At 50.1% G+C, this 27,742-nt stretch overlaps 1 protein-coding gene across 3 annotated transcripts in view; it reads right to left on the bottom strand.

Annotated features, from left to right (window-relative positions):
• Positions 1–27,742, bottom strand: part of PIAS4 (protein inhibitor of activated STAT 4) — a 54,013-nt gene that overhangs the window by 6,534 nt on the left and 19,737 nt on the right. For all 3 annotated transcript variants that reach the window (XM_081321135.1, XM_081321134.1, XM_081321136.1), the window contains exons 2-9: positions 26,608–27,076; positions 14,339–14,423; positions 12,580–12,621; positions 11,323–11,413; positions 8,878–9,006; positions 8,088–8,193; positions 2,527–2,600; positions 254–414 (exon numbers count right to left, since the gene is read on the bottom strand). In XM_081321135.1, coding sequence (XP_081177261.1) covers positions 254–414; positions 2,527–2,600; positions 8,088–8,193; positions 8,878–9,006; positions 11,323–11,413; positions 12,580–12,621; positions 14,339–14,423; positions 26,608–27,076 — 1,157 coding nt within the window. The remainder of the gene's footprint in view (positions 1–253; positions 415–2,526; positions 2,601–8,087; positions 8,194–8,877; positions 9,007–11,322; positions 11,414–12,579; positions 12,622–14,338; positions 14,424–26,607; positions 27,077–27,742) is intronic.

Raw genomic sequence — 27,742 nt, forward strand, 5'->3', positions numbered from 1 at the left:
CCCAACCAAGAAACTACCAACTCAGACAAAACAGCAAACAACAGCCTAATCGTGAAACTACCACTTGTATATAATAGACAGCAAACCCCGCTTCCTTCTAGCACTGATGACGTTCCCTAGTTGGGTCATGAAACGTCTGCCAGAAAACCACCCAGCTGAGAGAGCAATAGGGACCTCAATGTTTCTCGGCTCTCCTGGGATTCCTGTAAAGTGGTGACCTGCTTTGTGCTGGCAAGTAACTGACTCAACTAACCCGTCAATCATCAGCTGATCATACGTGGCTGGTTTGTCACACACCGGACACATCCACGTGGGTTTCTTCTCGTTCATCTGCAGGTAGAAAACCGCATCGAAGCACTGCAGGTGGGCACACGTTTCCGCCCGACACGGGACCGACAGGCGCATCTTTACTAGCTTCGGAAGAGGAAAAAAAAACCCCGCATGACAGCCACAAGCCAAAAAAGGAATCTAGAATAGATCCTGATCAAATACAGAATCAGAGTTCGGGGGGACCTTCAAGGTCTTCTGGTCCAAACCCTGCTCAAGCAGGAGACCCTAGACCAGAGTTCCCCAATGTTTCCAGCTTTGCAGACTGGGGGGGGAACCCCTCGTGGCCCACTAGTGGGTTGGGGATCCCTGCCTTATACTATTTTGGACAAGTGGCTGTCCAGTCTCTTCTTAAAAACCTCCAGTGATGGAGCACCCACAGTAGCTGGAGGCAAGCTGTTCCATTGGTTGATGGGTGGGTGGTGGAAGGGAGGGAGGGTGGTTAATTGGAGGGAGGCAGGGATGAATGGATGGATGGATGGATGGACAGCTGGTTGGTTCGTTGGTTTGTTGGAGGGAGGGAGGGTGGATGGATGGAAGGGTGGATGGATGGAAGGATGGAGAATTGGTTGGTTGGAGGGAAGGAGGGTGGGAGGATGGATGGATGGATAGATGGGTTGTGGAGAGTTGGTTGGTTGGAGGGAGGGAGGAATAGATGGATGGATGGAAGGGTGAATTGTTTGGTTGGAGGGAGGGAGGGAGGGTGGATGGATGGATGGGTGGAGAGTTGGCTGGTTGGTTGGAGGGAGGGAGGGAGGAATGGATGGATGGATGGAAGGATGGAGAATTGGTTGGTTGGAGGGAGAGTGGATGGATGGATGGGTGGAGAGTTGGTTGGTTGGAGGGAGGGAGGAATGGATGGATGGGTGGAAGGATGAAGAATTGGTTGGTTGGAGGGAGAGTGGATGGATGGATGGGTGGAGAGTTGGTTGGTTGGAGGGAGGGAGGAATGGATGGATGCGTGGAGAGGGTTGGTTGGTTGGAGGGAGGGAGAGTGGGTGGGTGGATGGATAGATGGGTTGTGGAGAGTTGGTTGGAGGGAGGGTGGATGGATGGATGGAGGGAGGGAGAGAGGGAAGGGTGGGAGGGAGGGAGGAATGGATGGATGGATGGATGGGTGGAATAGGTTGGTTGGTTGGTTGGAGGGTGGATGGATGGATGGACGGATGGAAGGGTGGAGAATTGGTTGGTTGGAGGTAGGGAGAAATGGATGGATACTGTAGATGGCTGGTGGTTGGTTGGTTGGTTGGTTGGTTGGAGGGAGGGAGGAATGGATGGGTGGGTGGAGAGTTGGTTGGTTGGTTGGTTGGAGGGAGAGTGGGTGGATGGATGGAAGGGTGGAGAATTGGTTGGTTGGAGGGAGGGAGGAATGGATGGATGGGTGGAATAGGTTGGTTGGTTGGTTGGAGGGAGGGTGGATGGATGGAAGGTTGGAGAATTGGTTGGTTGGAGAGAGGGAGGAATGGATGGATAGATGGCTGGTGGTTGGTTGGCTGGTTGGTTGGTGGGAGGGAGAAATGGATGGATGGGTGGGTGGAGAGTTGGTTGGTTGGTTGGAGGGAGGGAGGGAGGGTGGATGGATGGATGGATGAAGAGTGGAGAATTGGTTGGTTGGTTGGAGGAAGGGAGGAATGGATGGGTGGAATAGGTTGGTTGGTTGGAGGGAGAGTGGATGGATGGATGGATGGAAGGGTGGAGAATTGGAGGTAGGGAGGAATGGATGGATAGATGGCTGGTGGTTGGTTGGTTGGAGGGAGGAATGGATGGATGGATGGGTGGGTGGAGAGTTAGTTGGTTGGTTGGAGGATGGATGGGTGGGTGGGTTGGAGGATGGATGGATGGAGAATTGATTGGTTGGAGGGAGGAATGGATGGAGAATTGGTTGGTTGGTTGGAGAGATGGGTGGAGAGTTGGTTGGTTGGACGGACGGACAGACGGAGGGAGGGATGTGCTTCCACAAGGGGGAGAAACGGGCTACTTGGCCTTCCAACCAGTAAGTTGGAGCAGAACTTTAAAAAATGGTGAAGATACTCTGAGACCGGATTCAGAGGCTCAAAGTTTCATGGCAGCATTTGACACCCACCCAAATCGGTTCCGACTGACCAGCCACCTAAGGCCGTTGGCCAGCAGACGCACCCTTGAGTTTCTCTGTTCAGAAGGGCCTTTATTTGAAGCTCCGCTTGGCAGCACAATGCTTACCGGGCATATTAAAGATACTCGGACGCCAGTGGTGGCAATCTCGCTCTCTGGATCCAGCCGCAACTTCTCTTTGACTGCAGGGTTGGGGAAGCGGGGGGGGGGGGTTGAGGGGTGTGGAAGAGGAAGACAGAATCAAAACCAGGAAACGGTGAGTGCTGAGGTTTGGTTGCCTCAATTCCCTCGAAGATGTAAGACGGGCAGGCAACCTCGGCACTTTTATGACTGGTGGACTTCAATTCCCAGAATTCCTGAGCCAGTCTGGCTCAGCTTGGAAACCTCTCCCTTTCCCCTCAGCATGGCTGGCTCAGGAATTCTGGGTGTTGAAGTCCACCAGTCATAAAGCGGCCTAGGCCTAGGCCAGGGGTAGACAACCTTGGCCCTTTTATGACTGGTGGACTTCAACTCCCAGAATTCCTGAGCCAGCCTGGCTCAGCTTGGAAACCTCTCCCTTTCCCCTCAGCATGGCTGGCTCAGGAATTCTGGGTGTTGAAGTCCACCAGTCATAAAGCGGCCTAGGCCTAGGTCAGGGGTAGACAACCTTGGCCCTTTTATGACTGGTGGACTTCAACTCCCAGAATTCCTGAGCCAGCCTGGCTCAGCTTGGAAACCTCTCCCTTTCCCCTCAGCATGGCTGGCTCAGGAATTCTGGGTGTTGAAGTCCACCAGTCATAAAGCGGCCTAGGCCTAGGTCAGGGGTAGACAACCTTGGCCCTTTTATGACTGGTGGACTTCAACTCCCAGAATTCCTGAGCCAGCCTGGCTCAGCTTGGAAACCTCTCCCTTCCCCCTCAGCATGGCTGGCTCAGGAATTCTGGGAGCTGAAGTCCACGAGTCACAAAAGAGCCGAGGTTGCCTAGCCCTTGGTCTAAGATGAGAGGAATTTCTTTTTACAAAGGGGACAATCCCAATTTTAGGCCCCTTGCAAGATTCATCTGACAAGGGGGCATTTGAGGCAGAAAACCTAGAGCCCATCCCTTCAGTCAGCTTCTGTGGCAAGTAGTCCTCAACTTACAGCCATTCGTTCAGTGACAATTTCGAAGTCACAACTGAAAAAAACTACATTTTAACGTGTGCCCGTGTGTTGGCAGAAAAAAAAGTGATAATAAAGGCTCCTTATTGCTCTTATCTTATCTTAGCACCATTTTTCAATCGATGACCCTTATAGCGTCCCCAGGGTCACACGATCAAAATTTGGACACCTGGGTCCTATTTTGACGGCTGCAGGATCCTGGGATCAGGGGATCCTCTTTTGCCACCTTCTGACAGCAAAGTCACCTCACACCCGTGTGACTACTGTGGCTTCACAGCTGCAGCGATGCCCTTAGTGACAGAAATTCTTGGCTGAATGATGCTCATAACTCGAGGACTGCCTGTAAACGGAACCAGGACAAGGATTGGAGGAAATAATAAAGTTGGAAGGGACCTTGGAGGTCATCTAGTCCAACCCTCTGCTCAGGCAGGAAACTCTATCCAGGGGTAGGCAACCTTGGCCCCTTCATGACTCGTGGACTTCAACTCCCAGAATTCCTGAGTCAGCGTGGCTCAGTTTGGAAACCTCTCCCTTTCCCCTCAGCATGGCTGGCTCAGGAATTCTGGGAGTTGAAGTTCACCAGTCATAAAGCGGCCTAGGCCTAGACCAGGGCTAGGTAACCTTGGCTCTTTTGTGACTCATAGACTTCAACTCCCAGAATTCCTGAGTCAGCGTGGCTCAGCTTGGAAACCTCTCCCTTTCCCCTCAGTGTGGCTGGCTCAGGAATTCTAGGAGTTGAAGTCTACCAGTCATAAAAGAGCCAAGGTTGCCTACCCCTGGCCTAGGCCATATAAGACAGGTGTTTATACTTCCATTTCCTTGACTTCCTAAGAATATTTCCCAGAGCAGGCAAACCCCTCTCTTGAAAGCAACAGAGGAGTGTTTACTGTGCAACAGGAAACTGTCCCCATACGTGTGTGTGTGTGTGTGTGTGTGTGTGTGTATGTATGTAGAGTTGGAAACGACTAGCACACATATGCGGGGGAACCTTTACCTATATATGTATGTATGTATGTATATATGTGCATATGTATATGTATGTGTGCATATGTATGTGTATGTGTGCATATATGTATATGTATATATACGTGTGTATATATGTATATATACATATGTATGTGTGTATGTGTGTGTGTGTATGTGTGTGTGAGTCATAATCATAATCATAATAGTAAAGTTGGAAGGGAACGTGGAGGTCATCTAGTCCAAACCCCTGCTCAGGCAAGAAACCCTATGCCATTTCAGGCAAATGGCTGTCCAGTCTCTTCTTAAAAACTTCCAGTGTTGGAGCATTCACCGCTTCTGGAGGCAGGTTGTTCCACTGGTTAATTGTTCTAACTGTCAGGAAGTTTCTCCTCAGTTCTAGGTTGCTTCTCTCCTTGACTAGTTTCCATCCATTGCTACTTGTCCTGCCTTCGGGCGCTTTGGAGAAGAGCTTGACTGCCTCTTCTTTCATTTTGTTAGATAGTGCCCAGTGTTCGAGTCTGTCCAGATCCTCCTGTATCTTAAGCCTATCTTCTGGAGTATTGGCTATTCCTGCCAGCTTGGTGTCGTCTGCAAATTTGATGAGTTCCCCATCTATCCCCTCATCCAAATCGTTGATGAAGATGTTGAAGAGCGCTGGGCCCAGAACAGAGCCCTGGGGCACCCCACTACACACTTACTTCCATGTAGATGCGGTTCCATTGAGGACCACACGCTGAATATGGCCGGTCAGCCAGTGTGTGTGTGTGTGTGTGTGTGTGTGTGTGTGTGTGTGTGTGTGTGTGTATCTCATAATCATAATAGTAAAGTTGGAAGGACCTTGGAGGTCATCTAGGTGGTCATCTCTATAGATAGATAGATAGGTAGATAGGTAGGCAGATAGATAGATAGATAGATAGATAGATAGATAGATAGATAGATAGATAGATAGATATAGATATAAAGGTAAAGGTTCCCCCGCACATGCGTGCTAGTCGTTTCCAACTCTAGGGGCCGGTGCTCATCTCCGTTTCAAAGCCGAAGAGCCAGCGCTTGTCCGAGGACGTCTCCGTGGTCATGTGGCCGGCATGACTAGACGCCAAAGGCGCACGGAACGCTCTTACCTTCCCACCGGAGTGGTCCCTATTTTTCTACTTGCATTTTTATGTGCTTTCAAACTGCTAGGTTGGCAAAAGCTGGGACGAGTAACAGGCGCTCGCTCTGTTACGCGGCACTCCAGATTCGACCCGCCAAACTGCCGACCTTCTGATCGACAAGCTCAGCATCCCAACCCACTGAGCCACCACGTCCCTTAGATATAGATATATAGATATATGACAACCTTTATTGTTATTAATTTTACACTGGCCCGCATTAAAAATGAAATCCTGTTGCCTGCTCTGAAAAGAAAGTATATATCTACCCATACACATACATCAGACATGTCAAACACAAGGCCCGGGGGCCGGATCCGGCCCGCGAAGTGGTTTCATGCGGCCCGCGAAGCCATCCTGAAAACAGTGAGGGAACGGCCCCCACTGCCTTGGCCCTGGCCCAGAGACCCTCCTTCTGGCAGAGACCCTCAGATCTGTCCCACTCCTGCCCAGGCCCCCATAGGCAGCCTTGATGCGAACGATGTAGAGCTGGCCACGCCCACCCAGTAGGCCACACCCACCCTAGCCATACCCACCCGGCCCCCTGAGGGCAACCGCAATGCTGATGTGGCCCTCAATGAAATTGAGTTTGACACCCCTGACATACATAATACACATATACACATGCTATACACACTAACACACACAGACACACACAGATAGACAGAGATAGATGTGTATGTGTGTGTATACTGTATAGAGATAGATAGATAGATAGATAGATAGATAGATAGATAGATAGATAGATAGATAGATAGATAGATAGATAGATAGAGATGATGGAGATAGAGATGGATGGAGATAGACAGAGATGGATAGATGGATGGATGGAGGTAGATACACACACACACACACACACACACACACACACACACACACACACACACCATTGTCCATTTCGAACACATAGCGGAAAGAGAAAGCTTGAGAGTTCACAAGGTTGATGTTTTGCATGGGGAAAAAACGGTGACTGAATCTGGATGTTCTCCTTCGGTTACCACGAAGCCCCCCCCCCTTCCTCCCAGAAGGGAACAAGGAAAACAGGTCGTGAAGAGGATGTGTAGTGTCCCCAGACAATCATGCAGATGCTGCTCAAGCAACGCTTATGTGCCACGTCCTGGATGGAAGGGAGGGAACTGCCAATAATCTTTTCGGCCATCCTCACCACTCTCTGCATCGCCTTCCTGTCCGAAGCAGGGATGCTTCCAAACCAGACTGTGATGCCGTATGACAGGATGCTCTCCGTCGTCCCTCTGTAGAAAGTGGTCAGGACAGGGGTAGGAAGATGGGCTTTTCTCATGCGGCGCAGGAAATGCAGGCGCTGCTGTGCCTGCTTCACCAGTTTCTCGCTGTTCAGCGACCAAGCCAGCCTACTCCTTAGCTGCACACCCAGGAATTTGATGCTGCTAACCATCTCCACAGGTGAATTATTAATACACAGAGGTGTGATAATCGTTGTTATCAGATCAATTGGATGTAGTCACTCTGAATGTGGGCAAATTTTGTTATGCTGTCTGCAAAATTAGGCAGGCTTTGACTATTTGCTGACGATCCACTACCATTTGTTAAATATCTTGTCTTTCAAATATTTTCTTATGCTTATTCCTAACGTTGGTCTGCGATGGCAATAAAAATCACTACTACATTTCCTCGACTCCCAATTCTGCGACATAAACTCCTTCAATGACCTTCTGGGCTAAGTCGAAGATTCAGGCACAGGGGCCATACACTATCAACCTTGCGAACTCTAAAGCTTCCTCCGTTACATATTCACGATGGACAGTGATTAATATTTATATCTTTTTAAGAAACATATAATATGGAAAGGTGTAGGTCTATATATACGTTATATATAGTATGTTTAAATGTGTGTTATGCATGTGTACACTCTGAGAGCAAGCAACTAAATTTTACTGTGCTCACAGTAAAAAAATGACAATAAAGGTATTATATTGTATTGTATTGTATTGCAGGGACGCGGTGGCTCAGTGGGTTAGGACGCTGAGCCTGTCGATCTGAAGGTCGGCAGTTTGGCGGGTCGAATCCCGAGTGCCGCGTAACAGAGTGAACGCCTGTTACTCGTCCCAGCTTCTGCCAACCTAGCAGTTCGAAAGCATGTAAAAAATGCAAGTAGAAAAACAGGGACCACTACGGTGGGAAGGTAACAGCGTTCCGTGCGCCTTTGGCGTCTAGTCGTGCCGGCCACCTGACCACAGAGACATCCTCGGACAAGCGCTGGCTCTTCGGCTTTGAAACAGAGATGAGCACCGGCCCCTAGAGTCGGAAACGACTAGCACGCATGCGCGGGGGAACCTTTACCTTTTATTGTATTGTAATTGAATTGTATTGTATTGTACTGTACTGTTCTGTACTGTATTGTATTGTATTGCCGAATGAGAGTTGAACCAACTCACCGAGGGCCTTGCACAGTTCGGGGTGTTTAATGCCGATGGTTTTTAACCGCTGCAACAACTCTGCCGACGTGGTCTGTCGCACCAAGAAGAGGCCCACCGAGTAGCTCTGTAAAGAACAGGGAGAACAAAAAGTGTGTAATGCCCTAAGCACAACTCTCTAAAAGACAGGGAGTCCTTGACTTACGGCCACAATCGAGTCCAGAATTGACGTGGCTCAGTAAGAAATTTGTTAAATGAGTTTTGCCCCATTTTTTTAAATGGCTTTTCTTGCCACGTTTGTTAAGCGAATCACCGCAGTTCCATTGGCAACCCGGTTGTTAAGTGAATCTGGCTTCACCACTGAGGTTTCGTGACCCAACTAAGTAACATCATCAGGGCTAGAAGGGGATGGGATGGGAGGAGGAGGAGGACGATGACAACTGTGGGGTCCTTGGTGCTCTCTGAACCTGTTGATTTTCTTGCAGATGTTTCATGGCCCAGCTAGGTAACATCATCATGGCTAGTGTTATTTTTATCACTCCAAAAAGAAGTCCCTCCGTCATGGCTGGAACGCCCAGCGGAACATCACAGGTACCAGAAAACCAGCAAGCTTTGCCTCTCCCAGGCCCGATGCAGTGTCAAAGACACCTGGAAAAGCAAATCCCCGCCCCACCCTGGGCCAGTTGCTCCAACCCCTGAAATGCAGGCGAGGGCTGCTGGTGCCGAAAGCGGGGGAAAATCAAGAGAGAAGGCGAGGGCTGCTTGCTCTCCCCCCCCCGCCCTCCTTCCTGCCAGCCAGCACGATACTCACCTTCCCGTAATTGCCCCAGATGATGGTGATGCGGTTGGTGGCGGAAGACAAGTACATGAGATGAGTAAGGTTGATGGGACGACAAGGCCTCTTCGGTTCTACCCCGGGCTTGTTGGAAGGGTAGTAGCCCTGGAAAGAGAGAGAGAGAGAGGGAGAGAGAGAAAGGGGCTGTCAGAAGACAACCAAGAAGAGCACTGAAGAATCTGCTCTCCGTTGGTCGAGAATGATGAAGCCACACCTCAGCGGTGGGAAGACTGACGTCAGACGCCGTAAAGCAGAGGCCCCCGATTTCTGGGTTGGGGGCCCAGAGCGAAAGGGAGGGGCAGGCGCCTTTAAGGGTGCGTACGTGAAGCGAACAGCGCCGCGAGCGTATGCGTGCCAGCCAACGGGGCCGCGAGCAGCCCATGCAACGCTCGAGCCCGCGTGGCAACACGGTGACACGAGCACCCACGTGACGCTCACAATAGTGCCTGAGGGACACTCGTGGCGACACTGTGCCCACGCGATACACTGACGCTAGTGCCTGGACGACGCTTATGCCGACGCTAGTGCTTGGGCGATGCTCGCGGCGGCGCTAGCCCTCACACGAGGCTCACGTGACGCTAGCGCAAGTGGGGAGATTGAAATGCGTGCGCACACACACGCGCGCGTGCTCTGGCCCACTACTGGCCCGCTGCCCACAGGTTGGGGACAGCTGCCACAAGGGAGACCTCGTGATGCCAGTCAAGCAGGGGAAAATCAGGAAGCCCAGGCCGTTCAAGGTGAATATCACGCTTTATTGAAAACTTAAAGCTGTCTACAATAGGGGTCCTCAACCCTATTACCGGGCCCGAGACTATTTGCAACTGGGCCACGCGAGCAGTGGGCCGGTGTGCACGCGCAAGCACCGCTTGACTTGTGTTGAGTGGCAGGCCGGCGTGCATACCTACGCTCGCAGCTTGCACGTTGCAGCTCGTGTGACTGAGGGAGAGGGGAACCAGGCTGCGTGCGTGGCAGGCCAGCATGCACGCAGTTCAAGTAGTCAAGCTGCGTGTGCGTGCACGGGGACGTCGGCCCGCCACTTGTGAGAGTGGAGCTGTGCGCGTGCACAGGCCGACCACTCACACAGCCCAGTTCCCCCTCTCCCCCCCCCCAGCTGGGCCGCTAAGCTGCAAAGTTCGGGGACCACTGCTCTACAAGAATCTGAACTACTAACAGTCAAAGCAAATTGGCGGTAGGTAACAGTCAATGGAATTCAAGGTGGGCTGGACTTAGATCCTGTTCTGTCCCAGCCTACGTACGTGCTTGTTAGTTCACAAGGCAACCCCTAATTTAGCAGTAGATTGGACAAATCAACCCCTTTTATTGAAATTGCAGACCTTGTCCACAAACAGAACAGAGCATGGAGCCAACAGAAAATAAATCACTGGTGACATAAACAGACCATCATCTCTTGACACAGAAGTTCTGGTTGCCTCCAGCAACCAGCCCTGCCCACACATTGCCTTTTTGTTACGCAGCCCCCAAGGCGTGGCTTCTCACTGCTTTCTCCTTCTCCCCTGGAGTCACCCCATTGCCACCCTCTGATTTACTCGTGTGACCTGTCTATGTTTACCTGCGTCTCTGAGGTCTTCCAACTGTGCTGCCTCCGAGTCCGACTCATCCTCCCAGCCCAGCTGGTTTTCAGCTTGACCACGAGTGGAGGGGCCAGGTTCTTCCTCACTGTGTAAGTCTGGTAACTCATCAGAGCCTTCCTCCGACTCTGATGTCTCCCCAGGCCCCTCCTCCTCCTCCTCTGATTCCCCGGACTCAGCTGCCGGGATCACAGGCTGGCACGGAATCACAACAGATCCTTTGTGGGCGCAAAGGGATTCCAGACTCATGACGTGTTTGACCCCTCCGTCCCTCGGACTCAGCCTGGTCATCTCCTACAAGGACCCTCCAACCTACACACCCTGCAGTCCTCAGGACAAGCTCTGTGGGTACGGGTAGTCCTCGACTTACGACCACAATTGAGCCCCAAACTTCCCTCGCCAAGCCAGACAATTGCTAAGTGAATTTGGCTCCATTTTACGACCTATTCGCCAGAGATGTTAAGCGAATCACTGCAGTTAAGTCAGTAATGCCACAGTTGTGAATCTAGCTTCCCCCTTGACTTTGCTTGTTGGAAGGCTACAAGTAGGTGGTCACGTGACCCCAGGGCACTGCAACCGCCATGAATGCACGCCAGTTGCCAAGTGTCTGAATTCTGATCACGTGACCACAGGGATGGTCGTAGGTGTGAAAATTGGTCATAAATCACTTTTTCCAGTGCTGTTGTAGTTTTGGTCCCTAAATGAATGGCATTAAGTCGAGGACTAGCAGGTCGGGCACACGGAGATGGCTCTGGCTGCCCGTCAAAAGTAAGCCCGGCTCAAACAGACGTGGCTCACTGATTCTCCCAGAGAACGTCTGAGAATGACTTACCGGAACCGAACAATAACTGTGGTTGACTTTCACGGCGATATTTGGGGGGTATTGGTCTTCCTGAGGGCAGCTGGTGTCTGTGTAGCAGATCCTGAGAAAGGGAATACTGGTTAGAGATCAAGATGGGAGAGAATCATAAACGATACAAAGATGTAGACGCATGTGTGTACGTGCACGGTCTACATGCAGGAGGTCCTCGGCTTACGACCACAATTGATGCCCAGATGTTTTCTTGCTCAGTGAGACGTCTGTTCAGTGAATTCGGCCCCATTTTACGGCCTTTCTTGCCACAGTTGTTAAGGGAACCAACCACTGCAGTTCTTAAATTAGTAACCCGGTGGTTATGTGAGTCTGGTTTTCTCCATTGTCTTTTGTTTTGTCAGAAGGTCGCAAAAAAAGGGGGATTGCGTCACACACACACACACACACACACACACACACACACGGGACACCGCACACGTCATAGAGATAAGTGAGTTGCCAAGCATCCGAAGTCTGATCACGTGACCGTGGGGATGTCGTGACGGTTGTGAGTGTGAAAAAAGATCATAACTCAACTTTTTTTCAGTGCCATTGTAACTTTGAATGGTCACTAATGAACTGTTGTAAGTCAAGGACTACCTGTTTGTGTATGTGTGTGTGTGTGTATGTATGTATATGTATGTACGGTGAGCACATACAGCACAGGACATCGTGGGCTATCCCCTGACACCACTGGATGACCTCGCCAGGGCCCGCTGCCTTGGAAGAGTGAGGAAAACTCTCAGGGACGACTCACACCCTGGTCGGTATCTCTTTACTCTCCTACCATCGGGTAGGACCGTGGTGGCAAACCTATGGCACGTGTGCCACAGGTGGCACACAGAGCCCTCTCTACGGGCACGCCGAATCTACCCGCAATTCACCCTCTGCATTCTCCAAAAACGTGGACAGAATTTTGACTCCTGCCTGGGGAAGGGAGTTGGACTAGAAGACCTCCAGGGTCCCTCCCGGCCCTGTGATTCTATGATTCAATTGCAAGGCAAGACTGCCCCCCCCGCCCCGCCCCCCCCACTCAGGAGCTGGAAGGTGCCAGGAAGGCTTGCAAATCTTCTCCATTCCAAGGACAAAACTCTTTTGACGACAAACCAAAGGTCTGGAGGCGGTTTGCCCAGGATCTCAACTCTCGGAGCCCTGCCTTGTTTAAATCCCTTCCACTCCATCCCTGTTTCTTTTTTTTTGGGGGGGGGGAGAGGGTTAATTGGCACCTGGGCTTACCTGAGGACAACCTGGACTGATCTCACGCCCGGCTGCAACTCCCTGTCAAAAAAAAAACACACAAAAAAAACGACAAGAGCACACAACTCAAAAGACCAGAAAAACCACAATTTAAGCAGATGGAAAAAGAACAGAAAAGAAAAGAAAAAAAAAGAAAAACAAGAAGTGGCCTCAGTCCCGGATCAGAGCCCTTTCCCCCCACCCCCCCACCCCACACCCCCCGCACTCTGCAGAAGGACAGGTGAACCATCGCCCCAAAACCTGTCATTCGGAGGCCGCGTCATTAACTCGAACAGGTTTGGACGAAAGAAGCGAGCTGGCCCTAAAGCGAGTCACAGGACGGACGGCTGGCCCACAGGGGCAGCCCGAAGGCGACTCAAATCCCGGGAGAGATTGCACTGAGGCGTCCACAAAACTGGGCCCGCCGTGGTCGCTAGGACTCCACGGTCCATCAGCCACAGCCCGCTGCCCAAGCAGCAGTGGGGAAGAGATGAGGAGAGTTCCCCGCAAACTGACGAGCCGCACGCTCGGTGGAGAAATGCATCTCGCTGACAGGCGGCCCTCGAGTTACGGCCGCAAGCGAGCCCGTTGAGTCGGGCCGGTTGGTAAGCAGGCCATCACGTGACCGTGCCCTGTTTTATGTCCCTTTTCTGTGGCAGTCGCTAAGTGAACATGGCAAGCAAATGCTGTGCTCATTAAGCGAATCCATAGTTTGCTAAGGGCAGTTTTTTTGCCGGAAACCATCTTGACTATGGGGGGGGGGGACAAAGATCACATGACTTTCTTTTTTTCTCTTTCTTTTCTCTTTCTTTCTTTTTCTTTCTTCTTTCTTTCTTTCTTTCTTTTTCTTTTTTCTTTCTTCCCTCCTCTTCTTCCTTTTTCTTTCTTTTTCTCTTTCCTTCCATCCTTCTCTCTCTGTCCCTTCCTTCCTTCCTTTTTCTCTCTCCTTCCTTCCCTCCATCCTTTCCTCCTTCCTTCCTTCCTTTTTCTTTCTCTTCCTTCTCTCTCTCACTGTGTCTTTCAAAACTTTGAAATCCAGGTTGTAAAGACCGTTTTGAGGCTCCATCGTGACTTCGAGTGGTTGCTAAGCAACCAGTCGTAAGTCAAGGCCAACCTGTATGATTGCCGAGGGACACTGATGCAACCGTTAGCAACTGATCCCTTAGGAGCACCAATCAGAGAGATGCCATTAATGCTCCCATTTTCCTGGAGCAATACTGAGGTTGAGAGAGATGCCGTTAGTCTATGGTAGGGGTAGGCAAGCTTGGCTCTTTTATGACTGGTGGACTTCAACTCCCAGAATTCCTCAGCCAGCCACGCTGAGGGGAAAGGGAGAGGTTTCCAAGCTGAGCCATGCTGGCTCAGGAATTCTGGGAGTTGAAGTCCACGAGTCATAAAAAAGCCAAGGTTGCCTACCCCTGGCCTAGGCCACTTTATAACTCGTGGACTTCAACTCCCAGAATTCCTGAGCCAGCCACACTGAGGGGAAAGGGAGAGGTTTCCAAGCTGAGCCATGCTGGCTCAGGAATTCTGGGAGTTGGAGTCCACGAGTCGTAAAAGAGCCGAGGTTGCCTACACCTGGCCTATGGCAAAGGTGTAGGTATTTTTAAAACAAGGTCGGACTTTCCGCCGCTGGATTGGCTAGCCTGCCACAAGACCCGCCAAGAAAAAAGAATTTTTTTCTCTCTCTTCGTTTTGCCATTCACCACTCCAAGGGGGGGGGGCTTCAATCTGGCACGGGACTCGCAAGGATATTTACCTGGAATTCCTGATCAGCTCGACCTGTCGTGGCGTCAGGGCAAACACGCAGGGACTCTCTTGAAGTTTCTCGTTGTTCTGCGGGACTGGACAGGGAAGGCAAAAAGATCGTCAGGAGAGCAATTCGAAGGGAGACAGGCAGCTGCCAAATCTCATCAAAACGTCACTGCCACGGATGACACGAGACCAAGGAGATCTGGCTGAAAGCCCGACTACGGGAAGCGGAAGCAAGAAAATTTATTTTTATTTATTTATTTATTTTAATCCCATTTATATCCCGCCCTTCTCCGAAGACTCAGGGCGGCTTACAATCTAAGAAGCACAAATCAATGTGCTTCGCAATAGCCTTCATTCTATGTATATGCCTGCTTATTAGGGCTTTCGCGCCCCCCCCCCAGTGGCATTATTACAAAGTCAGCTTAATTGCCCCCAACAATCTGGGTCCTCATTTTACCTACCTCAGAAGGACGGAAGGCTGAGTCAACCTTGAGCCTGGTGGGACTCGAACCTGCACTAATTGCAGGCAGCTGGTGTTACTTAAGGAGGCCTTAGCCCACTGCTCCACCAAGGCTCTTAAAATGGATTAGAGGTTCCTCTGCGGGATCCTATAGCAACACCTGCCCTGCAGAGGGACTTCCCAAGCCAAGAAAAACTTTCATCGGTCAAAGAGAGTAATAGTAGTAGTAGTAATAATAACAACAACAATAATAGAGGAGAAAGAACTGGAGAAGGTAACAAAATACAAAGGCCTACAAATAGAAATAGAAAGACTGTGGCAAAGGCAAGCAAGGGTGGTACCAATAGTAACAGGCGCCCTGGGTGCCATCCCAAAACAACTGGAGCGCCACTTGAACACCATCATCGGCATTGACAAGTTTGCCATTAGTCAATTGCAAAAGATGGCCTTACTAGGAACTGCTTCCATCCTGCAACGAGATCTGGAATACCATCAAACATCCACATCTGCCTATCCCAGGTCCTTGGTAAGGACTCAATAGGTAGACAAAAATGCCAGATCCAGTCTGGACATCTGGCTGACTGCACAATGATTATTATTATTATTATTATTATTATTATTATTATTATTATTATTATTATTATTATTATTATTATTAATAATAATAGGAAGGGATCTTGGAAGTCATCTAGTCCAACCCCCTGCTCAGGCAGGAGAACCTATACCATTTCAGACAAATGGCTGTCCAGTCTCCTCTTAAAAAGTTCCAGTGTTGGAGCATCCACAACTTCTGGAGGCTTCTGGGGTCTGTAGTTCATGGTTGAACTGTGGGGGTGCTTGGCGCTCTCTGAGCTTGGTGGACCCAACTAGGTCACATCTTCAGCACATGGCCCTGCTTACTTCGGGCAGGCTAGGGCCTGGGCAGCGTCGCGCTTCTCTTCGGATTCATGCCACCCGGCTCAGCCTCTTGGCACTGTGTGGAGAGCACCCCGCTGCCTGCCAAAATCGGGCAGGCTGGGGGCTGGGCAGCATTGCGCAGGTAACATCGACTCTCATGCTGTTCATGGCCACTTCCAGGCGATGGTGCATTTCTTCATTCCTCACGAAGGATGACACTTCCCCAGCTGCGTTTCTTACCTGTTTTTCTCCCTCATCTCAAATATTTTCCCACTACTCTTGAAGGAAGGAAGGAAGGAAGGAAGGAAGGAAGGAAGGAAGGAAGGAAGGAAGGAAGGAAGGAAGGAAGGAAGGAGAGGAAAGGTCTGAGGGAAGTCCTGCCTTAGTCCTTCCCTGCTGCCCTTTCACCATCCCCTTGCCCCCTCCTCCTGGCCTATCCTGGGGGGGTGGGTCTCCCATCCTATTGCTTAGGAAGCTTTGGATACAAAGCCAGGTCTCCTCACATGGAGAAGGAGTGGGCTTCCCTCTTGACTTTGCCCTCATACCCATCATGAGCAACCTGGCTAAGGAGAGCAAGCACAGCAGCAGCAGCCTTGAGGAGGAGGTAAGTGCTGCTGGGCACCCCACTTGGGAAAGTGGGGCTGGGCTTAGTGCCGCGGGTGCTTGAGGGCTGGGCTGGGCATTTGACCTCCGTGCCACCATCCAGCCCCTACCACCACCACCACAGCCTGAGGAACAATGAGGCTCCTCCAGTGGACCATGCCTTGGCACTTGCCCCGGTCCCATCTCCTTCTGCCAGAGACCCTCAGATCTGTCCCACTCCTGCCCAGGCCCCCACAGGCCCCCTTGAAACGAACGATGTAGAGCTGGCCACGCCAACCCAGTAGGCCACACCCACTCCAGCCACGCCCACCCAGTAGGGCACGCCCACCCTGGCCACACTCACCCGGCCCTCCAAGGGCAACCGCAAAGCTGATGCGGCCCTCAATGAAATTGCGTTTGACACCCCTGCCTTATTCTATTCTATTTTGTAATTCTATTCTATTCTATTCTATTCTATTCTATTCTATTCTATTCTAGTCTAGTCTATTCCTATTTATTCTCTATTCTATTCTATTCTATTCTAGTCTAGTCTATTCCTATTTATTCTCTATTCTATTCTATTCTCTTCTCTTCTCTTCTATTCCTATTTATTCTCTATTCTATTCTATTCTCTTCTATTCTATTCCTCTATTCTATTCTATTCTATTCTATTCTATTCTATTCTATTCTATTCTATTCTATTCCTATTTATTCTCTATTCTATTCTATTCTAGTCTATTGCTATTTATTCTCTATTCTATTCTATTCTATTCTAGTCTATTCTAGTCTAGTCTAGTCTAGTCTATTCCTATTTATTCTCTATTCTATTCTATTCTATTCTATTCTATTCTAGTCTAGTCTAGTCTAGTCTAGTCTATTCCTATTTATTCTCTATTCTATTCTATTCTAGTCTATTCCTATTTATTCTCTATTCTATTCTATTCTATTCCTATTTATTCTCTATTCTATTCTATTCTATTCTATTCTAGTCTATTCCTATTTATTCTCTATTCTATTCTATTCTAGTCTATTGCTATTTATTCTCTATTCTATTCTATTCTATTCTATTCTATTCTATTCTATTCTATTCCTATTTATTCTCTATTCTATTCTATTCTATTCTATTCTATTCTATTCTATTCTATTCTATTCTATCCTGTAATTCAGTTCAGTTCAGTTCAGTCCTATCCTATCCTATCCTATCCTATCCTATCCTATCCTATCCTATCCTATCCTATCCTATCCTATCCTATCCTATCCTGTAATTCAATTCAATTCAATTCAATTCCATTCCATTCCATTCCATTCCATTCCTCAGTGTGCAAGGAGGCTGTTCTCCTACCTATGGAAAATATTCAAACCTTAAAAATGCAGCTGGAGCACAAATGGTGCTGCATGTTATTTACCGTCAGTTTTTCATCGGCTGTTCCCGTGCCCAGAGCCTCCCCTGAGCGGCTGGAGAGATTTGGGAAATAAGAAGAAAATCAATAGAGCCGAGTAGAAAAAGGACTGTAAATGGAAGGGAAGCAGCTGCATGACTCAGCCGCCAAAGTGAGGCGGGGGGAGATCATTTCTTTTTATTTTTTAATGGCCCTTCCTTTCCACCACGGCTGCGTGGTTACCTTCCTCCATAGCAGACCGGGCCAAGAGGAGAGAACTTTTAAGGCCCAAACCTGGCAATCCGTTTCTCATCTAGGAGTCTCTGCGTTCAACGTCCGTTCGGTTTTAGATTTGCCAAAACACGTTCTTTCTTTGTGCCTTTGCAAGGTAGTCGCTGCCTTACGGCCACAATTGAACCCAAATGTCTATGGAGATTCTCAGTCATCCAGACTACGGTCGTCCCAAAGTTGCTTTTTCAACTGGACTTTCTTTGTTTTTCCTTTGAAGACCTTTCGCTTCTCCTCCAGGAAGCTTCTTCCGCTCTGACTGGATGGTGGGGGGAAATGGAAGGATTCATATTCCTTGCAGACAGCCAGCCGGTCATTTGCCTTCTTGTCGTGCAGGGGGGTCTTCAAACGTGGCCCTTTTATGACTCGTGGACTTCAACTCCCAGAATTCCTGAGCCAGCATGGCTCAGCTTGGAAACCTCTCCCTTTCCCCTCAGCGTGGCTGGCTCAGGAATTCTGGGAGTTGAAGTCCACGAGTCATAAAAGAGCCAAGGTGGCCTACCCTGGATAGGGTTTCCTGCCTGAGCAGAGGGTTGGACTAGATGACCTCCAAGGTCCCCTCCAACTACCCCTGGCCTAGGCCTAGGCCCCTTCATGACTCGTGGACTTCAACTCCCAGAATTCCTGAGCCAGCCACGCTGAGGGGAAAGGGAGAGGTTTCCAAGCTGAGCCATGCTGGCTCAGGAATTCTGGGAGTTGAAGTCCACAAATTACAAAAGAGCTAGGCCGCTGTATGACTGGTGAACTTCAACTCCCAGAATTCCTGAGCCAGCCATGCTGAGGGGAAAGGGAGAGGTTTCCAAGCTGAGCCATGCTGGCTCAGGAATTCTGGGAGTTGAAGTCCACGAGTCACAAAAGAGCCAAGGTTGCCCACCCCTGCTACAAACCAACTCTACATCGGGTGGAACTACTGGTTTGTACCTTTAGAGGAGGGGTCTTCAAACATGGCCCTTTTATGGCTCGTGGACTTCAACTCCCAGAATTCCTGAGCTAGCCATGCTGAAGGGAAAGGGAGGTTTTCAAGCTGAGCTGTGCTGGCTCAGGAATTCTGGGAGATGAAGTCCATGAGTCATAAAAGAGCCAAGGTTGCCTACCCCTCGCTTTAGTTCAATCAGGGTCGTTTCCAGGTTAATGCTGAGCCCAGCTGTTTTTTAAATGTCTCAAGGCTCTGATTTAAAAGTTTAAAAAGTAAGGAAGTGAACAGCACCAGAAACTAAGCTTGCCAACATCCACCACTCCCTTCCCACCCCCACCCCCCGAGTACAGGTAATCCTCGATTTACAACCATTTGTTTTGTGACCGTTGCAGCATCCCCGTGGTCACACCATCCAAATTCAGACTTATATACCTTCTCTAAGGGGTTTACTGAGTCAGCACACTGCACGCACACACACACCCCAACAATCTGGGTCCTCATTTTACCGACCTCAGAAGGATGGACGGTTGAGACAACCTCGAGACGGTCAGGATCGAACTTCTGGCAGTCAGCAGAATTTGAGGGAGGGAGGGCAATAACAATAGCACTTAGACTTATATACTGCTTCACAGTGCTTTATAGCCCCCTCTAAGCAGTTTACAGAGTCAGCCTGTTGCTCCCAAAGATCTGGGTCCTCATTTTATCCACCTCGGAAGGATGGAAGGCTGAGTCCACCTTGAACGGGTTGAAGTGCTGGCAAAGAGCAGAGTCAGCCTGCAATGCTGCATTCTAACCACTGGGAAGGAAGGAAGGAAGGAAGGAAGGAAGGAAGGAAGGAAGGAAGGAAGGAAGGAAGGGAGGGAGGGAGGGAGGGAGGGAGGGAGGGAGGGAGGGAGGAAGGAAGGAAGGAAGGAAGGAAGGAAGGAAGGGGAGAAAGGGAGCTAAAGGAAGGGAGGGAGGGGAAAAATGAAGAGGAGGAGATGGGAAGAGAGAGAAGGAAGGAAGGAAGGAGGGAGAATGGTGGATAGAAAAGGAAGGGAGAGAGAGAAAGGGAGGAAGAAGGAAAAACGAGGAAAGATGCAGGGATAAGAGAAAAGGAAGGAAGGAAGGAAGGAAGGAAGGAAGGAAGGAAGGAAGGAAGGAAGGAAGGAAGGAAGGAAGGAAAATGATGATAGAAAAGGAAGAGAAAGAGACGAAGGAAAGAAGGGAGGAAGGGAGCAAAAGGAAGGGAGGGAGGGGAAAAAGTGAAGAGGAGGAGATGGGAAGAGAGAGAAGGAAGGAAGGAGGGAGAATGGTGGATAGAAAAGGAAGGGAGAGAAAGGAAGAAGGAAAAAACGAGGAAAGATGCAGGGATAAGAGAAAAGGAAGGAAGGAAGGAAGGAAGGAAGGAAGGAAGGAAGGAAGGAAGGAAGGAAGGAAGGAAGGAAGGAAAGAAAATGATAGAAAAGGAAGGAAGAGAAAGAGACGAAGGAAAGAAGGAAGGAAGGGAGCAAAAGGAAGGGAGGGAGGGAGGGGAAAAAGTGAAGAGGAGAGGATAGGAAGGAAGGAAGGAAGGAAAAGGAAGGGAAGGAAGGAAGGAAGGGCAATAGCAATAGCACTTAGACTTATACACCGCTTCACAGTGCTTTACAGCCCTCTCTAAATAGTTTACCGAGTCAGCCTATTGCCCCTCATTTAATCCACCTCAGAAGGCTGAGTCAACCTCAAGCTGATTGGGATCGAACTGCTGGCAGTTGGCAGAGTCAGCCTGCAATACCGCGTCTAACCACTGCGCCACCGTGGTTCCAATGGAGCAAGATTCGGTTTAACAACTATCTGGCTTAGCAACAGTAATCTGGAGCTCACTGGGGGTCGTACGCCGAGGACTACCGGTGCCGAGGACCTTGAAAGGAGACCGTTTCGACACAACAGCTCATCCCTCTCAAGACGAAAAGATTTTAAACCCAGGGGCTTTAGACGGCGAGGAAAACAGTCCAGGCCTCTTTGCCACGGGAAGATCGCAAGAAACGCAAGCTTCCTGCCTACTTTCCCCACTTCGCCCGCCCGCCGTTGCTGTCCTGGCATTTTGCTAAATTTAATTATGCTAATTATGAGGTGTTAATTCACAGCAGGGTTTGCCAAGGCCTCTGCAGCTGAAGGGATCTAGAAGGAAGGGGAGGCATCTCTCCGAGCTCGCTAAGAGCGCCCAGGAAAGTGGAAACGTTGGCCAGCCCCAAATGGCAAGCTTTTGATTTCTGTCTTTTTAAACACAGCTCATCCTCAAGATACGATCACAGCTGAGTCCGACCTTTCGGTTGCTAAGCCGAGAGACCTTTGCGAACGAGAATTTTGCCCATTTTATGAACACTCGAGTCACGGGTTGTCAAGGGAACGAACCCCTGCGGTTGTTAAGTTAGGGACACGGTTGCTAAGCGAATCTGGCTTCCCCCGTTGACTTTGCTTGCGTCAGACGGTCGCAAAAGGGCATCGCGCCGAAAGCGTCATCAATAGGAGCGTCTCAATTTTGATCATGTGACCACGGGGAGGGGGGGAGGGGTGTAAGGTCGGTAAGCGTGAAAAATGGTCACGAGTCACTTTTTTTTTGGGGGGGGTGGGGAAACTTTGAACGGTCACTAAATGAAGTGTTGTCAGTCAAGAGCTACCTCTAAGGATTGACGTATTTCAGGGGTCTTCAAACTTGGCCCTTTGATGACTTGTGGACTTCAACTCCCAGAATTCCTCAGCCAGCGTGCCTGGCTGAGGAATTCTGGGAGTTGAAGTCCACAAGTCATCAAAGGGCCAAGTTTGAAGACCCCTGACGTATTTATTTAAAGAGCTTAGATGAGGTTGTCCCAAAAGTGCTTTTTTCAAGAGGCAACTGGAGTTTCTGGCTTATTCCTGGAGAAACAAAAATGAACGGCTTCACAAAGGCAGGGCACAACACAGGACAACAAAATCCATCAGGAGGAGATTCAGCCGCCCATCTGCATTGGAAAGACAGAGGCCGCTCTTTCGAGGACAGCCGAGTCCACATTTTGGACAGAGAGGACCGCTGGTTTGAAAGAGGGGTCAAAGAGGCCATCTAGGTCAAAACTGAACAGCCCTCTCTCAACCTAGAACTAAGGAGAAACTTCCTGACAGCTAGAACAATTAACCAGCGGAACTACCTGCCTCCAGAAGCGGTGAATGCTCCAACACTGGAGGTTTTCAAGAAGAGACTGGACAGCCATTTGTCTGAAATGGTGTAGGGTCTCCTGCCCGAGCAGGGGGTTGGACTAGATGAACTCCAAGGTCCCTTCCAAATTTATTATTATTAATTATTATTAACAGAAAGGGACGTGGTTGGTCAGTGGGTTAGGATGCTGAGCTTGTCGATCAGAAGGTCGGCAGTTTGGCGGGTCGAATCCCGAGTGCCGCGTAGCAGAGTGAGCGCCTGTGAGTCGTCCCAGCTTCTGCCAACCTAGCAGTTCGAAAGCACGTAAAAAATGCAAGTAGAAAAATAGGGACCGCTCTGGTGGGAAGGTAACAGCGTTCCGTGCGCCTTTGGTGTCTAGTCGTGCCGGCCACATGACCACGGAGACGTCCTCGGACAAGCGCTGGCTCTTTGGCTTTGAAACAGAGATGAGCACCGGCCCCTAGAGTTGGAAACGACTAGCACGCATGTGCGGGGGAACCTTTACCTTTTTATTATTAACAGAAGGGGAGGGACATGACATGCTTCACCTCCTGTCTACAACACGGTCCTTTCAGCAGCTCCAACAAGGCTCCACGCCCATTTGCACCACTCAGGTGACCCTGAGGACACAGATAAGCCTCCAAGTGGCCTCAAGGACTCTCTCAAAGGATGCAAACGACCGGCTGTCTGCAAGGAGTATAAATCCTTCCCTTCCTCACCATCCGGTCAGAGCTGAAGAAGCTTCTTGTTTGTGCGGACCGGTTGCTAGCATGCCGTGGCCCGGTACCAGTCCACGGACCAGGGGTTGGGGACCATCACCCCCCCATTACAAACTAACAAACAAACAAACTGAAGCCCAGGTCTTAAAACATCCTGCCCAAATACGAAACTGCCAAACCACGGCTCGGAAACTGCCACGGCTGAGTTCGCACAGGGCACAAAGTCAAAACAAACCACAGATTGGCTGAATGCGACCTGCAAACCAGGCCAGAGAATCTTGGGAGTTGTAGGCTGGTTTCTGAGGCCAACTTTGGCCGGATGCTAGAAAACAGGAGCTTATAGCGGAGAAGGACGGAGTAAAAAAAAAGAAATAGATCAAAAAAAAGAAATAGTACCTGACTTACGACAGTTTAAGTGACCGCTCAAAGTTACAACGGCGCCGGAAAAAGTGACTTAAGACCGTTTTTTACACTTTACGACCGTTGGAGCATCCCCCCCATGGTCATGGTGGAGCAGTGGGCTAATGCCTCCTTAAGTAACACCAGCTGCCTGCAATTAGTGCAGGTTCGAGTGCCACCAGGCTCAAGGTTGACTCAGCCTTCCATCCTTCCGAGGTAGGTAAAATGAGGACCCAGATTGTTGGGGGCAATTAAGCTGACTTTGTAATAATGCCGCTTGGGGTGTGTGTGTGTGAAAGCCCTAATAAGCAGGCATATACATAGAATGAAGGCTACTGCTAAGCACGTTGATTTGTGCTTCTTAGATTGTAAGCCGCCCTGAGTCTTCGGAGAAGGGCGGGATATAAATGGGATTAAAATAAAAAAATCAGACCCTTGCCAACTGACTCATATTTATGACGGCTTTAGTGTCCTGTGCTCACGTGGTCCCTAGCTGCCAAACAGTGAGGAGAATTAACCAGTGGAACAGCTTGCCACCAGAGGTTGTGGATGCTTCATCGCTGGAGGTTTTTAAGACGGGAGTGGACAGCCAGTTGTCTGAAAAAGTATAAGGTCTCCTGCCTGAGCAGGGGGTTGGACTAGAAGACCTCCAAGGTCCCTTCCAACCCTGTTATTCTTTAAATGAGGAAGGAAGGAAGGAAGGAAGGAAGGAAGGAAGGAAGGAAGGAAGGAAGGAAGGAAGGAAGGAATTTCCTGACAGTGAGAACAATTAACCAGTGGAACCACCTGCCTTCATCACTGGAGGTTTTTAACAATAGACTGGACATAGGATCTCCTGCTTGAGCAAGGGGTTGGACTAGAAGATCTCCAAGGTCCCTTCCAGTTTCTACCTTGATTCTGAAATCCTGGTCCTTCTAGATTTGAGAAGGCCATCCTCTCCTGTCCCACCTTGGTTTTCTCTTTCAATTTATCTGCATGAGCCTTGCGATCCTTCCTTCCCACCTCGTTCCGAAGCTTTGCTACTGAGAACTGGATCTAGCACCCTAGGTGCGGTTTGACAAACACACAATAAAAATGCCCCTTCACTGTTAGTCCTCCCGACTTGGGAATAACAACAACAACAACAACCCACAGTTCTATTAATACAATCGTAAAGAAGAGGGGACATTTCCCCCCCCCCCATAGCGGCAACCTGTGAAAATGCAGCCGCCACGCGATGCTCTCGTTCGGTTCGCTCGTACGAAACACCGCAGCAGCAGCATTGGCTCATAAAAAGCCTCCATCTCCATCCACCCTGGTCTAAAACAATCGGCGGCAGCGTAAAAACATTTGGAGAATGTTTGGATTTGGAATTTCTCAAGAGGACACACCGGAGCGGCCTCTTAAACCATCTTGCAATCAAAACACAGAGATTGCCTCAGCCGGTTCGCCAAAGAAGATTCCACCGAGCTATGCGCAAACAACAGATCCACTTCCCAACAATACCCCTTGGGAGGTAAAGACAAGCCAAGCAGAAGCCAGGAGTCCCTGTTACAAATTCACCGGTCACTCAGTCCCAATTGGTTTACTCAAAGGATCCCTCAAGGACAGCAAGACGATTGCCGGAATGGGACAACTCGTTGCGGCCAGCTCGCCACGGCCAGCTCGCCACAGCCGACTCACCACGGTCAGCTCATCATGGCCAGTTCATCACGGCCAGCTCGCCACAGCCGACTCGCCATGGTCACCTCGCTACGGCCAGCTCGGCATGGCCAGCTTGCCCCAGGACAAGTCACTGAGAAACCATTCAACCATTGAGTTATTTAAAATAATTTGGGGGAAAAAATTATGTTAATTTTTGTCATTCGCATTTTATTTTCTCCCTCCTTTGGCATCTTTCCCTTAATGATTCCATTAGACCAGGGGTGTCAAACTCGCAACGTCGCGTGACGCGTCGCGACCTATCGCAACTTTTTTTTCCCCCCTTGCCGGCAATGGGGTGTCCGCGCTTTCGCCCTGACGCGTCCGGCCCGCAGGCCGGCAGTTTGACACCCCGGTATTAGACTATCTCTTCCAAATTTGTGCAACTCTTGTCCTGCGATGAGCTGTCCCACAGCAATTGGCCAGGGCGAGTTTGTCTTGCGAGGAATTGAGCCGTGGCGAGTGGGCCGTGGCGAGTTGTCAAAGACCTCCACATTTTATTTTATTTTAATTCCATTTATATCCCGCCCTTCTCCGAAGACTCAGGGCGGCTTACAAGCTTAGCAGTAGCCTTCATTCTATGTATATGCCTGCTTGTTAGGGCTTTCATACACCCCCCAAGCGGCATTATTACAAAGTCAGCTTATTGCCCCCAACAATCTGGGTCCTCATTTTACCTACCTCGGAAGGACGGAAGGCTGAGTCAACCTTGAGCCTGGTGGGACTCGAACCTGCACTAATTGCAGGCAGCTGGTGTTACTTAAGGAGGCATCAGCCCACTGCTCCACCAAGGCTCTTACATTTATACACAGTCCTCCAGATACAGGACTGCAAGGAGCCTCGGGACCCCCAGTAAGGAAAAAAAAGAAAACGTTCGCTTTTCTTTGACCTCTCCCAAAGTGGACGGCATCTGCTAAAGAACTGGCCAACTTTTAAGCAGTACCCAAAGCTTTTGAGTCCTCTCTGCCCACAACTCTTGTTTTCTGGGCCACAATAGTTCCAAGCCAAAGCTGCTTTTTCAGGAGGCAACTGGACTTTCTGGTTTTTCTCTGAAGAGGTTTCGCTTCTCCTCCAGGAAGCTTCTTCGGCTCTGACTGGGTGTCGGGGAAGGGAAGGACTGATCCTCTTTGCAGTCAGCTGGTCGTTTGCATCCTTTTAGAGAAAGATGTTGGGGTCACCTGAGTCTTGCAAATGAGTGTGGAGGATGTTTTCTGCCCTGGGTCCCTTCACTGTCGAAGAGGGCCACAGGCTGTTGGGGATGAGTCTGTGTTGTCTGAATCTCACTCGTGCTTCAGCAGACTCATCCTGCACCCCATTTGCCCCACTCAGGTGACCCTGAGGACACAGGCAAACCTCCAAATGGGCCCAACGACTCTCCGAAAGGATGCAGAAGACCGGCTGTCTGCAAGCAGTATAAATCCTTCCATTCCCCCACCATACAGTCAGAACTGAAGAAGCTTCTTGGAGGGGAAGCGAAACGTCTTCGAAGGAAAAACCAGAAAGTCCAGTTTAAGCACCTTGGGGATAACCATGAGCTGGACGGCCGAGAATCTCCACAGACAATTGTTCCAAGCCACCTTGGGATCCAGCCAGCCGGATCCACCCATCGGTCCATCCCACAAGAGGCAAACCACAGCTCTGAAGAGAAGCAAGGGAAAGAGCTCTGAGGCTCAGGCAAAAGAGGCCCGGCCGCTGGATTTCTCCTCCAGGCCTCATCGGTGGTCCGTCCCCACCTCCGTCCGTGAGGCCCGGAAGGCCAGAGCTCCAAGGCCGCCAGCGATCGTCCGGGCCCAACTCACCGAGTTCTGTGGGCTTCAACAGTTCGTCCAGGATCGTGTAGAAGGGAAGCTTCACCAATCGGACCTCAGGCTTCACAGGTTTGACCGGCAACCGTCCGAGTCCGTTTAAATATTTTCCGTAAAGGGAGGGGTAGTCTATGTTGGGGTTAGAAAGACCAGTCCTGGCTACCGTGCTGTTGCGGTCGTAAGAAGGATGGATGGAAAGGGCTTCGGAAGGAGATCGGTGCTGCGGGGGTGGCGGGAGTGGCGTTTGCTGCTGCTGCTGCTGGGGAGTTTGTCCCGGATCGGAGATCTTGGCGTATCGAGTCTCGTAAATCTCTTTGATCTTCTTGAACAGTTCCGGGCTACAGTCAAACTGGACTAGCTGCAAGGCCCGTGTTACCAGTTCGTGTTTGAGTCCGCTCTTGCTCCGACCCACAAATCCCAGCAACATCTGCAAGTCGGAGACCCGGAAGCTCATCACCATGTTCTGCGAACGAGATGGGAGGGCAGAGAGAAGACAGACAAGCCTTGAGGTCAAAAACAAAAGAAGCAATCAGAGAAGGATCGAACTAGCCCAGGGGTAGGCAACCTCGGCTCTTTTATGACTCGTGGACTTCAACTCCCAGAATTCCTGAGTCAGCATAGCTGACTCAGGAATTCTGGGAGTTGAAGTCCACGAGTCATAAAAGAGCCGAGGTTGCCTACCCCTGAACTAGCCCAAGGATCTCTACGACCATCAACGAGTTGCCCACCCCCGGCTGCAAAATTTTAGACCCATCCAGGTAGTCCTTGACTTGCAACAGTTCGTTTAGTGACCATCTGAAGTCGCAACAGCCCGGAAGAAAGTGGCTTATGGCCGTTCTTCACGCTTACGACCGTTGCAGCCTCCCCACGATCATTCACTGAGACACTGGACCCTTGACTCACGATTTGTGACCGTTGCGGCGTCCCGGGGATCATTCGATGGCCTTTTGTGACCTTCCGACAAGCGAAGTCAACGGGAAAGGCAGATTTACTTAACAACCGTGTTACTAACTTAACAACTGCAGTGATTCACTTAACAATTATGGCGAGGGAGGTCGTAAAACGGGGCAAAAACTCACTGAACAAATGGGGCAATTAAGCTGACTTTGTAATAATGCCGCTTGGTGTG

The sequence above is a fragment of the Vipera berus genome (assembly GCF_964194415.1).
Source record: "Vipera berus genome assembly, chromosome: 1".
In the NCBI taxonomy this organism is placed as follows: domain Eukaryota; kingdom Metazoa; phylum Chordata; class Lepidosauria; order Squamata; family Viperidae; genus Vipera; species Vipera berus.